Raw genomic sequence first — 14,662 nt, 5'->3', positions numbered from 1 at the left:
AAGTGTACTGTGTTAAAGTATTGTCACAAATAGGTTCATCTAATATTAACATTAGGAGATTATATACTTACATTGAAACGCAGCATGACAATGTGGGTACAAGAACAGTAGCCTCCCTCGACTCAGCAAAGGCCTTTGACTCAATAGAATGGCCCTACCTCTGGGAGACTCTTCGTAGATTTAACCTAGGTGACCAATTCATTAAATGTATACAGATGTTATATCACAGTCCAACTGCACGGGTCAGGGTCAACGGCATAATATCAGATCCATTCCAACTGGGAAGAGGTACGCGACAGGGATGCCCGCTATTCCCATTTTTCTTTGCCCTAGCTATAGAGCCTCTAGCCATAGCCATACGCGAATCTGAACAAATTGTAGGCCTCACAATTGGCCAGCTTACTGAAAAAATCTCCCTTTACGCAGATGATCTTTTGATCTACTTGGCAGACACCCAGAACTCACTAGCAGCACTACTTAGAGTAGTGGAGCAATTCGGAGATTTCTCTGGCCTCAAAATAAACTGGGATAAATCCATCCTTTTCCCCATAGATAAACAGGGCCACCCTAAAGACCTCCCCACCAACGCTCCGCTTAAGTGGGTCTAGAAATTTAAATACCTTGGTCTCCACATACAGGTAAATCTTTCACACTACGTACAAGATAACCTTGATCCCGAAATCTCAAAACTTGAACCTGATCTATTGGTTTGTGCTAATCTCCCCCTGATCAAGATGATCTACTTACCAAAATTCCGATACCACCTCCATAATGCCCACCTTCCAGTTGTACTACGTAGTGTATTACCTGCACTGGTGGTACCATCTGGACCCATATAACCCCAATATGGCGCTACAAGCAAATATAATAGGGTCACTGGAAGGACTAAAAAATCTACCCGATCGAAAAATTTCGGACGCAGGCAGTCTGCCATACACCATCTCCACACCTCATAGAGCCTGGACCAAGTGTTGAAAATATTTAAGAAAGGACCTATTCGTCTCAACCCCCTACTACCACTATGGGGCAACTCCAACCTACCTCACTTCCAAAACCTGGAGGACTTCCTCTATTGGCCAAGGCAGGGCATTAAATACCTGGGCAATCTATTGCAAAACCATACCTTCCCTTCACATACTGAGCTTCAAGCCAAATGTGCCTCTCAGAACCTCCCACTATTTAGATATTTTCAAATTCGGCACACTTTTAAGGCCCAGTTTGGTACACTTTCTCCAGTCCTTGCCACAATGACATTTGAGTAGACCCTCATAGCTGAACAACCGGTAAACTTGGTGTCCAGGCTCTCCAGAAACCTTCTAGCCAGTGTCCCCCCTCCATTCCATACAGCTCAAGCACGATGGAAAATAAACATTCCAGAGCTAACCCAGGATGACTGGGATGAGGCCACAGAAACTATGTATAAAAGTTTAATAGCAATGAGGGATAGACTTATACAATACAAAGTATTCCACCAGCTCTACACCACCCCACTTCAACTAAAGGTAATAGGTAAGAAGGACAATAATATCTGCCCCAGATGTGGGACTCCAGAAGCCAACTTTCTACACATGATCTGGACTTGCCCAGTAATAAACGCCTACTGGTTGCAAGTAATGGCTTTGTTAGCAAACACCCTGGAGTTCCCACATACAGTATACTCTCCCCCACAGTGTGTCTCCTGGGTGTAGTGGAGCACCTTGTATCCACTGTCTGTGCAAGATTAAGGTTTAGAGCATTGTTATTATTATATGCTAAAAAATATGTGATTATGCACGGGATGAGACCCACCCCTCCCAAAAAAGGACTCCTGGATAAACCTAGTTGATTCCACGATACCCAAAAAATAGCTTACCCATGAAGCGAGAGGCACAGCAGATAAATTTCAAAACATATGGAGTCCTTGGTGAGAAATGGGCCCGGGCGTGCAACCAAAAATTTACCATGCAACCAGATAATACATCTTTTTTACATTGTACACGTAATGACTTCCAAAGTTAATTCAACTTCAATATAAGCTGCAACCTTTGAAAGCAAATAATTCAATACCAATGACACATGTTTTAACTGTACACATGTTTATTGATATATCAATATTTTCTTTTTCTTTTTTTGTAATGTTTATTAAAGCAAATAAAACATAACCTTTAAAAAAAAGAAATGTATATTGTGTTATTGGATTCTGTACCAGCCCAAAGGGAACCACAGCCCTTTAGCAGGGAAGATCTGTGCCTCTAAAGATGCCCCAGTAGCTCCTCATCTTCTTTTCTTCTGATTCACTGCACATTCTCTGTGCTGCTGTCACTTACTGAGCTTAGGAACCGACTCAAAATATACAGTACACATAGAATATATATCACAATATAAGTCTGATTAGTAATTAATACATAATTACTACATGTCAGCACAGAAACCAGTGCAACTTACATCAGAATTTAATAATCAGCCCTGTAGCATCAGCTTATATTACAGGCCAAACTTATTTTCTGCTTGATAATTTGCAACAACCTCTAAGCTTAGCTTCTCAACAGCTGCTCAGAGCCCACTGACCATGTGAGGGTTGCAGACACTTTCCAAGGTGGTGACCCCATGTGTCAAGTTGGAAGTCCTGGATCATTGCTGCTATTGACAAGCTGAAACTTTAGGCTGGTGCAATAAGTTCAGGATATAAGTTCAGGCATTTTTAGCCATATTCATTTTTAGGTTTTAGTTCTCCTTCAAGCTGCAAGTTACAGTTCCCCAAGAGACCTGCTTATCTTATATAGTTACAATTGTATATTTGCTTATCTTTAACTACAAATTATATAAGTGCGGCTGCTGTGTATTCTGGGCTCTCTGCCTCTCTAATCCAGTGCAGGAGATCAAAGAGAAAGTTTGGTAATTTCAGTAACAATCCGGGACTGCGGGTTGAACTGTCAAAAAAAAGGGACAGTTGGGAGGTATGCCTTTATATTGAAGATATTTGGACTCACCATATGCTAAGGTCTGGACTGAGATTTAAAATAGACCCTGGCATTTCATGTACACAGAGGCCCAAACAAGTCACACAGCAGCCCAAACAGTAGCCCCACCAGCCCAATAAATAGTGACTGTCTATGGCAAATTACAGCAGCCCCTCTGGCATTTGCCAGAACCCACAGATTGCCAGTCCAGACCTGCATATGCTTGACAGTAATGGACATCCACAGAAGGAGCAAAATCATCAAGCAAACACAAGCTGTTTTGCTAAACTAAGCCTGTATACATTAACTAGGTGACAAGTTTGTAGGAAATCAATTTATTGGCAAAAGCCCCAAAAGTTGCTTACAACCTACATGATAGTGTAACTGTGTGGGTTATATTAGAGAGTATATTTTAGAGAGAATTAGAGAGAATACATTTTTTTAAATATACTTTATAGTTACTAAATTATTTTTATTGACAGACTTCTTGAGATAGTTTAGAAGTAGGATTGGCAAACAGGAACAGAGCTGCCAATCCAAACACACAAAGGGGCTCATTGATATACAGATTACACTACATTGTTTTATTTGTACTTAGGGTTGCCACCTGGCCGGTAAAAATTATGGTTGATCCCAATGTTATGAATAGGGAAAAAAGATAAATATATAGGAAGGCCAGTATATTTTTCCAGAAAAGGTGGCAACATATATGTACTACAATTGCCAAGTAGCTTGAAAAGGCATAATCATTTGAAGTTACAATACTAGTAAATATACCATGAACAGAAAGTTGTAATTCCACCGCACTGAGCAATATAATGTACATATCCTACTAAGTGCAGAATTAAGTTTAGCAGATGGCAGTTACTTGTCTACCTCTACACCATTTAATATAATAGCTCAGAGAGACATTTATTTAGTAGATTACATTGGGGGCAGTGATTTCTTCAGAGACAGCAGTGGCAATGTGACACCCTCTTGGTTGCTTACAGAATTGACCAATTACATATTCTTACCTTATTTATTTGCGAGTTTGGGACCTCTCTCTGTGGGCCGATCTTGAGGCTGTACAGGGAGGTATAGTCATCAGACAGATGCACTTACCACTAGTGAAAAAAGCCAGATACCCAACCATCTGACCTGATGCAGACTGTAGCATTCACAATTAGTCACCTGGACAAAACTTGCTTTCCCTTCAAACACAGCGTGCCTTTTCTAAGCTTTCCTTTAGATCAGAGACAGAGTAAGTTAGTTATATCTGACCTATAGGAAGAGTAGGCTGGGCTGGCTGTAGTGGCTCTGAACTAAAATTTGCATGCACTCCTGCCTTACAAGGCCAAATTTCCTGGGTGGGGAGGTGAATTGCCCTAGCCCCTTGCCCCTATTTGTGAAAGCCTATTCTTCTATTACAGATGGATATTGCTGTGTAAAAATGTCTTCTTCTGAGAATCGAATGGCAAGCATGAGGCAATTAGTTTGCCCATTTGGAAATGGTATTTAGGGGGTATGGGCAGTGTCAAAATTTTTTTGCTGTACTACGTGCAACAGAATTTTTTGTATCTCTTTCCAATTTTTAAATGTTAAGAGGTATGCTTTGAGTGAACAAGCAAAATAGGTATTTTCTGTTAAATTGCTCTGGTTGATTTTCTAAGCACTTTTGTAGTATACATTCATTATTACATTTTTTCCATTTCAGATCTATTTAAAGGAAAAGTAACACCAATATTTCAAAACAAAAATACTAATTTTAAACACTTTCATTAACATATGTATCTTACAGACAATGCAATATTATAAGTGGCTTTTAATATGATAATGATTTTTTATTGCCCATATGAAAAATATTTTCGTTAAGCAAACAAAACGGCCTACGTGCCATTACCCTAAGGTAGCCGACCCCATATTCTAGCCAACCAATTGGCCTGCAGGCCAAATGTAAGTTGCCATTGTACTATTCCTTTAGGCCTAATGGTCATAAAATCAGGTAATAATTATTTCCTCATTTGCCCCAAACACCAACAAATATAGTGCATCAATAGATTGCATTTTTAAACTTGCCTATTATATATCCTGACCAATATCCATAGTACATAGACTTTTTCTAGAAAGAATACAGACCTTTCTATATGTATTTATCATTGTTCCCTACTAAAAATTATTTTGATTTTTACAGGAAAGGTAAAATTCAGTCAGGTGGCAACCCCAATAGTACCTGAATGTCAGTCAGGATCATCAGGCCATCATACACGTAGCTCTGTTATAGGTCCTATCTCCTGGAATGTATACTGGCATGGAAGGAATGCAGAAGAAACATTGTTTCTTACAATTTTATTGGTACAGCCAGCTTTCGAGCAGTGTTTAACCAGCCTGTAGACATAGCCCCCACTTCAGCACTCACTGAGGGGCCCAACATGAAGTCCAGTTAGGGGGAGATTCGGGGAGAACTCTTATTTGCATTTTCTAAGTACTGCTGGAAGGGAACAAGACTTTGGCATGCTTCCCAACTGTGCCGTTTTTAGCAGGATAGTCCTAATTTTGACAGCTCAGTTTTTACTGAAATGTCCCGAGTTTCTCTTTGATCTCTCACACTGACACCAGAAAATTGGCAAAACTGTAATAACACATAAAACATCGCCCTACAACCCTCAGAAATGTGTTCATAACATGAAAAATTTGGTAAAATGGACATGCTATTTAGGGGGTGTGACCACAAAATGGGCATTATCAAAAAAATTCCACAGCACTACATGCAACAGAATTTTTAGTCCCTCTTTCCAATTTTCAAATATTAAGAAGTATGCTTTGGATGAACAAACAAATTAGGTTTTTTTTGTTAAATTGCTCTGGGTGATTTTCTAAGCACTTTTGTTATATATATTTCAATTATTTAATTTTTTTCCATTTCAAAGCTACTTAAAGGAACATTTACACCAATATTTCACAATAAAAATATTCCTTCTAAACACTTTCATTAACATATGTATCTAATATAATAACATTACTAGTTATGTATAAGGCACAGTGAAAAAAGGCAATGTGGATTTCTTATCTCCTGCTCTCTTTGGATTCCTGTGAGTGAAGCACACTGGCAAAACCAGTAATGGGAGAGAGGGAGGGTGGGAGCTAGCTGCCCAGAAGGATGGCACAAGAATTGGGTGAGATCTGCAGACTATAGTAATGATATTTATTTAAAATCCATATATAATTTTTTTATGCTGTGTACACTAATAAAAGTGTTTTTCTGGAATATTTTTAATTTAAAATATCTGTGTTACTTTTCCTTTAGGTTTTATTAACTGCCAATAAAGTGACTTTTATAACCAGTGCTGGAATTTGGAGGGATGCACAGGGATGCCATCCTTTCCCCCCTCAGAGGGGATGCAAGAGTTTGGAATTCCGGAACTGTCTTTTGCTCATCTCCACTTCTGCATGCAAATACAATGCAGTGGTAAAATATGATATAGTTAAATATATAGAAGTTAAAAGGAGAGAAATGACTGCTGGGAGACAAATTTAAAAGAGATAAAAGAAGAGAAGAAGAAAACGGGAAACAAAAAGAGTAAACTAAGGTATTAAACAGCAACAGTTTAAGGAATAGTGAGAGAATGCTATATATTAAATAATCTTGGGTAATATAGAATATGATGGGGTTGATATGACACAATACACAGGCAAAGACATGTGTTTGAAGAAGCTGGATTGACAACCAAGAAAAGTCACATGCACAATTTTCATTTTGGGGTCTCTACAGGTCACTTATGTAAATCTATGCATACTTGGCATTAAACTGTGCTTTAGAAGGGAATATCAAAATGGTTTAGCTTTAAAGTGGGTGAGACCAGAAAGTATTGGTGCGTTAGGCTTATTATAACAATGGGTGTGGCTTATGGTTGTGGGAGGTGCTTGTTTTAGCACTCTCACCACACAGAGCATCCCTCCACTTTTTTCATTTCAATTCAAGCACTGTTTATAACAGTGTTGTTACAACCTGACACAACCATAACCTGTCTTAAAACATACACATTAAACCCTGTGATTCTTGGGTTTGAAGTTTGGGTCATCGGGGAGGTATGTTAATGATTCACGTCCTTCATTGTTGATAACATTTATGACATTTGGAAAGAAAAACTTTCTCAGAGTTCTCTGATGAGCATCTTTGCTGTTTTGCTACTTTTTAAAAAATAGCGTTATGAAGATATTGGTGGATATTAGCGGTTTTCTTTTGACTATTCTCAGTAGCTCTGTCTACAATAATCAAAGCACAGTGTTGTGGCTGTTGGCAGGTGGTTAGTACAGTGCCCTGCTTAGTTTGTATGTCTGATTGATGCCTAAAGCCGGCCATAGACGCAAAGATCTGATTGTATGATACTCCATTTCGTACGATTTTCGGGCCATGTGGAGTGTCCCGACATTTTTTTGAGATGCCGATTGGTCGTTTAGTTGATCGGACAGGTTAGAAAATTTCTGTCGGCTACCGATAATATCTCTGCATGTATTGCTGATCTGACGATATCAGTGGGAGATTGTCACCAGCTTTTTTTGAGATGCCGATCGGTCGTTCAGTTGATCGGACAGGTTAGAAAATTTCTGTCGGCTACCGATAATATCTCTGCATGTATTGCTGATCTGACGATATCAGTGGGAGATTGTCACCAGCTTTTTTTGGACATAACTTTGGTATGATTGCTGTCAGGGGCAGAACATTGTCTGATCTGTTCTTTTACTACTTTATTTAATTTGAATAGTTTGTAGCAGGTCGGCAGATGGCATCGATAGATCGTTTGTCTGATATGAAGATAAATCTACACGTCTATGGCCAGCTTGGGAAGATGTTGACATGCTCTCATCAATACAGTGCTGCGGTGTGCATACAATGCCGTTTTCATGGAGGAAGTGCACAACATTCTGTTCTACTCTGGAACACCGAGACATGGGTGCTGAATGTGGGGTATAGCGCCAAGTGCACTGTACAAAACTTCATAATGAGGCTTTGTATGCTTTACCCATGTGAGTTTGCTGTGGATGCTTTGCTTTTCATACCAATGACTTATGATCATACCAACCTGTATGTGTTTGCATGTCCATGGTTCATAGTTACGTATGTTAGAAATAGTTTTCATAGGAAGTAAGTGCTGAGGAATCAACCTACACTAGATAATCATTGTAGGATAATTATCCTACACTGTCAGGACAATTATATCAATGAAAATAATAGATAATAAAACAATACCACAACTAAATACATACACATTTATTTACACATGTTAAAAATGAGGTTCACCAGCCTACTAACAATTATACTTCTTAATAGATTATTACTTCAGACATATAGGGGCCGATTCACTCAGCTCGAGTGAAGGATTCGAATGAAAAATACTTCGAATTTCGAAGTATTTTTTGGGTACTTCGACCATCGAATGGGCTACTTCGACCTTCGACTACGACCTTCGACTTCGATTCGAACGATTCGAACGAAAAATCGTTCGACTATTCGATCATTCGATAGTCGAAGTACTTTCCCTTTAAAAAAAACTTCGACCCCCTACTTCGGCAGATAAAACCTACCGAAGTCAATGTTAGCCTATGGGGAAGGTCCCCATAGGCTTGCTAACCTTTTTTTGATCGAAGGATTTTCCTTCGATCGTTGGATTAAAATCCTTCGAATCGTTCGATTCGAAGGATTTAATCGTTCGATCGAACGAAAAATCCTTCGATCGATCGATCGCAGGATTAGCTCTAAATCCTTCGACTTCGATATTCGAAGTCGAAGGATTTCAATTCGAGGGTCGAATTTCGAAGTATTTTTAACTTCGAAATTCGACCCTTAGTGAATCGGCCCCATACTGTTTGTATACATAGCTAAAAATAACAAGTCATATAACAATTCAGAGGGTTTTTAAAAAAGACAACCGTTAAAGAATGATTAGGATTAATGGTATGGGTTAAAGGGTTGTTTGTTGTACAATTAACATTTAGTATGATATAGAGATTGATATTCTTAGACAGTTTGCAATTGGTGTTCACTTGGATTATTTAGACTTTTGTTCAGTAGCTCTCCAGTTTGGAATTTGAGCAGATATCTGGTTGCTAGGGTCCAAATTGCCCTAGCAACCAGGCAGGGGGTTGAATGTGAAACTAAAGTATGAATACGAGATGGTTTGATAGAATGATAAGTAAATAAAAGTAACAATAGTGATTGTTGCCTCACAGAGCAATAGTTTTTGGCTGACACAGTATGGGTGGCCTTAGATTGTAAGCTGCATTGGGAAAGGAAAAGATGTGAATGATCTGTATAGCACTGTATGAAATATAATAACTATAACTATATAAAAACTAAAGATACTATAATAATGATAAAAATACCTTGTTATATACACTCCTGCCTCAGATAGCTTGCAACATGTATTTACTTTTTGAAGTACTGAAAGAATGCTGCTAGAAAAAACAGGCATTCCATGTTCTGCAGGGAATATTTTGTATAACCTAGGGCTAACTCTGGCATATCCGTCTTCTAAATAACTTTCTGAGAGCTGTCCGTAATTCAGTATTCCGTAGGCTATACACTATGGGATTTGCCAGAGGCGTGACTATATTATAGAATAATGAGAGCAATTTGTCCCTTTCCAGGGAGTAGCTGGTCTTTGGTCTAATGTAGGTAAAACTTCCAGTTCCATAGAATACAGACACTATGATAAGATGAGACGCACAGGTGGAGAACGTCTTCTTTCTTCCTGATTCAGATGCCATTTTACAAACTGTACAAACAATATAGATATATGAGAGAAAAATAAAGAGAAGTGGACCAAGTCCCACAAATACCCCACTGACTGCAAACAATACCATCTCATTTAGAGAGGTATCAGTACATGAGAGTTTCAGAAGAGGTGGGATATCACAAAACAAATGGTTAATTTCATCATCACAGAATGGTAAACGCACAATGAGTAATGTATGAAGTAGTGAGTGCAGAATACTCGCAATTATTGCCCAGGAAAGTAAACTGTAGCAGAATTCTCTGCTCATGATGAGAATGTAGTGCAAGGGTTTGCAAATAGCTGCATAGCGGTCATATGCCATGATGGCCAGTAAAAAACATTCAACACTCTCCAGGAAAATGACAGAAAAAAGTTGTGCTAAACAGCCATCAAATGAAATTCTGTTTTGCCGTGACGCCAAAATAACCAACATATGTGGTACAGTGGCTGAAATATAACAAATGTCCAGCATTGATAAGTTTCCCAGAAGACAGAACATTGGGTTTTCTAGGATGGTGTCGGACTTGGTTATAATAATTATGAGCATATTGCCAGATAACGTCAGCAAATAAATACTCAGTAGTAGCATAAACAATAAAATTCTCTTTTCTTCCATGTTTTTAAATCCCAAAATGTAGAAACTCCTCAACACAGTCTGGTTTTCATTCGGAAATGGCATTTTGTCCAGTGTTTGTCTGCAAAGCAAAATAGTTGTTAAACAGTTTGATTTAGATTGGTTACTACTGAGCAGTCAATGCTTTATGGCACGTTTTTTTTGTTATACCAGTACTAATTAAAAGAGGGTTGTCATCAGAATGGACGCCTCAGGGCAGCGTGGGAACCAAAATGACCCCTGGATGTATGCTTTCAGAAACTGGCATCAAGAACAAAACTCAGAAAAAAAGATGCTGACAATGCTTAATGATAAGGTGCTGTATAGATCTAAGGGAAAAATAAGAACAGGCTAAGAATAATTATTTTAGACTAAGGCCCATGAGCACTTTTGCACCTGGAAAAGCTTTTTGAAAGCTGAAAAGTACACCATATTTCTCTGAGACAAATCTGGGACAGACGTTGTTATCAGCAAAAGCAGCTTTTTCCAAAAAAATAAGAGACAATTATATAGGAATGTGGGCTGAAGCTGTTTTTCATTCATGCCATTTTGATATTGTGCATATGTTCCAGATATGTGTATAGCCAGGTTTCAGTTATGGATAACCTCTGGGTTTAATGATCAGATAACTGTTGTACTCTGAAGTGCTGTTGAATCCTGTTGAAGGTTAGCCATGCACCCTAAGAAGGGACTCTTTGGTCCACCAAATTTGCTGTTTTTGGCCAATAAATGATGTTGATCGTCAAAATGTTCACAAAGTACCCAACACACTGAAGGACAAGTTGTGTGTCTGTGCAACCAGGTAATACTAGATCTGATATTAAATTACTTTGTCCAAACCCAACTCTGCAACTATTAACTGCTGTCAACCATAGCATGTGGATTTATAACTTGTAAAAACAGGCATTTCTCCACATTACCCATTACTAACCATTAACGTTTTGTGATACAATATGAAGTATTAAATACTAGCAGCTGGTCACAAAATACCTGAACTCATTCCCAGTTTCAAATTCATTAATAAGTTAGGGCCAATAAATATGAACACACAACGTTATCATAGCTACTCTATATACTACTATATAACATATATTTGCCACATGTTTAAAGAGAATTACAATAATTTTCTATTTTAATACTAAAATATTTGCATTATAAAATGTTTCAGCAGCCATTCTGGGTTATAAGTAAATGCAGAAGTCTAAGCTATCTGGAAATGTTATATTGCCCCCATATAAATATTTCTCTTCAATTTTCAGTTCCAGTACAACTAGGAATGTCCATAGCTCAATTGTTTTTCCTTGTTACTCATACTTGGTCTGATGTCAAGTTTGTAAAGATAAACAATAGCTTTGAGGAAATTAATATATTTTGTTAACTTCTATAATTTATGTACAAGGTATATTTTGTTATAGTCAGCAGGCACATACAGCAGTGTTATCAGGGACTGCATACTTTCAATCATTATAATGTTCAAGAACAAGGTCCTGTAACCATTACACAGCACTGGTGTATCTCTTACCTTATATTTATAAGTGCTATACAGTCCATATTTCTGCTTTTATATTACATGGATTTGTCTCACTAGAGCAACACATTTTGCTTCTTCAGTACAAGTAGTAGTTATAATAATCATAGTTACATATATATATATATATATAATTGGGAAATATGTAAATAGATAATTGTCAAAGGTACTATTTAGGTGTGAGAATTTGAGATATTCAATTGGGATTAATTAACCTGTTTGGGTTTGCTCTAATTGAAAACATAATATCATGTGGATACTGGGTGGATTAACCATAAACAGGTGTTTTAGTCACTCAGTCAAAGGACTAATAATAATAAAAAAAAATATGTTTCTTTGAGCTGAGTTGAGTTACATTCATTTCTATCCTGGACATGTACTTGTACAATTTTTTGCTTTGATGTACACAGTACGTTTCTGTTGCAGAGTGTTTTCTGCATTCAGCCATTTTGTATCAGGTCTAATTAAAGCTCCACTGATGTGGAGGCAGAGACCACGTATATTCATAGCCTCCCCCAAAGACCTTGGGCAAAAAAGACAAACATTGGATTTGTCAAATATAAAAAAAAAAGATGGAGTGACACTTGAATTATAATAACAATCCTTTTAATTGCGATCTGTATATAGACAGGTATTATTCACGATCTTCTTTAAGGTGAACAAAATCACATATATATATATATATTCTATATTTTTTTAAATATATACATACAGTATTTACATATATTTTTTTTCTTAACATAAAAACTCCATTGAAGTTTAGGGAAAATCTGGTGGAATAAGTGCTCTCATCAAATTGAATCTGTCCCTGCCTATGGCATCTCCTGTCATTGTCAGTACTGTACTGGGCCTGCAAGCATTTGCAAGCAATGGACACAATGTGGGGGTTGTAGTGCATTTAATGGAGTCTGACGGCCACTGGAAGAGTTCGGGAATGGGGTTGTGGCCCTGAGGTAGCAGCCACGGTGGGCCTCGGACACACCAGTTCGACACTGGTACTGTCCTGGTTATGGTTGTGGTGAATACTCTGTTATTGTACTATTATAATTAGCTGTGATCAGGGCAGCCATCAGGGGGGGACAGGGGGGAGAGTTGTAGGGGGCCCCGAGGGTAAGGGGGGCCCGGCCACGCCACACTTCTGACTGACTTCAGGAATTCATGGACATTTAAGGGGCCCTGGCCACCAATTTTCTCATAATGTGGGGGGGGGGCCTGGCCACTAACTTTGGCCACCAATTTTTTTTTCTCATGTGGGGTCCTAGCCACCAATATTTTTTAATGGGGGGACCCTGGCCACAAATGTTTTTCTATGGGGGGCCCTGACCACCAATATCTTTTTATTTTTTATTAACGTGTGGGAACCCTAGCCACCAATATTTTTTTGTTTTTTTACTGCGTGGTGGGGGGCGGACCTGTAGGTGGGGCTTGCGGTGGGTGCAGCCCAGGGGGCCCAGGAAATTTTGTCGTATGGGGCCCTGCGATTTCTAATGGCAGTCCTGGCTGTGATGCTTTATGAGGTTCTAGCATGTAGGTTACCAACAGTGTATTACATTATTATGTAGCACCCCAAAAAAAATAGGTTTTGAAAAAGGAAATATTGCTAAGTATAAGATATATAAGAAAAGTGTAGGCAGGGGCACAACTAGTAGTGTAGAGGGCTCAGTAAGGCCCTTAATAATGAGCAATTTCAATATATCTTGGTAGAACGGGTCAATTTACCAATGTTTTAGGGGCGCTCAATTAAATTAGCTGTGGGACCCATGATTAAGTAGGATTGTGGGAGTAGGATTAAGAATATTCATTTTAGCATTTATATATTGCATACATTTCTTGCTTGTTTATGCAAGGCATTATGTTTTTAACTCATTAAAGGGGATCCGTCACCCACAAAAATTATTCAAAATCCTATTATATCACACTAGTCAAGCAAAATGAACTTTACTTACACTGTATAAATTATTTGAATCTTGCTTCCTTCAGTCTGGGAATTCATAATTATAGCAAGCAGGCAGGAGCCATTTTGTGGACACTGTTTGTAAAGCAAGCCTTGCATCAGCTCAGAATATTGTTTGTGCACCAGAATGGGGGACCTGATGTCCATCCCCATGCACTGGCTACACAATTAAATGGAGAAGAGAACGGGAGAATGTGGGGAGTGCAGTGACATCTAGGAAGTGCTGAATGGAAAGTGAAAGTAATTGTCTGCCCGCCTCTATGCCTAAGGCATAGAGGCGGGGCAGACAATATTTGATTGACAGCTGAGATGTTTCACTGAGCTTACAACAGCTATAAATGCTTTAATAAAAAATAAAAATTGGATTTCATATTTAATTTGAAAAGGACTTTTATTATACAGGTTTTTGTGTCTGGGTGACAGGTCCACTTTAAAGGGGTTGTTTACCTTTTCATTTACTACTGGTATAATGTAGGGAGTGTTATTCTGAGACAATTAACATTTTTTATTATTCATTTTTTTGTGGCTCTTGGATTTCATCTAGTTGCTTGGGTCCAGGCACTGGATTTAATGAGAAACTGAAAACTAACAGGAGAGTACCTAAATAGAAAGTAATAAAACGGTTGTGTCACAGAGCAATATATTTATGGCTACTGGGGTCAGTGATTCTATAACATAGTAAAGTTAACTTAAAGGTGAACTATTCCTTTAATTCTTATATTTATATATATTTATAGATGCATTACATTTGTAGATGTGCCTTTTTCTTATACCTGGTAGTATCTGTAAATTAAAATTCCAATTCCAATTATGAAGGATGAAGATACTGGAAAATCCCCAACATATATAATCTGGGCAATTTTGCAGTATGGG

General features: G+C 38.2%; 1 protein-coding gene across 1 annotated transcript; it reads right to left on the bottom strand.

Annotated features, from left to right (window-relative positions):
- Positions 1-9,428: 9,428 nt before the first annotated feature.
- Positions 9,429-10,373, bottom strand: LOC121400928 (olfactory receptor 5V1-like). The gene has a single exon (XM_041584910.1). It carries the CDS (start codon positions 10,371-10,373, stop codon positions 9,429-9,431), a length of 945 nt encoding a protein of 314 aa, XP_041440844.1.
- Between the last annotated feature and the right edge of the window lie 4,289 nt (positions 10,374-14,662).

The sequence above is a fragment of the Xenopus laevis genome, chromosome 1L (genome assembly GCF_017654675.1).
Source record: "Xenopus laevis strain J_2021 chromosome 1L, Xenopus_laevis_v10.1, whole genome shotgun sequence".
Taxonomy (NCBI): Eukaryota; Metazoa; Chordata; class Amphibia; order Anura; family Pipidae; genus Xenopus; species Xenopus laevis.
Note: the sequence above shows the minus strand (reverse complement) of the source record. Positions and strands in the feature narration are given on the sequence as shown.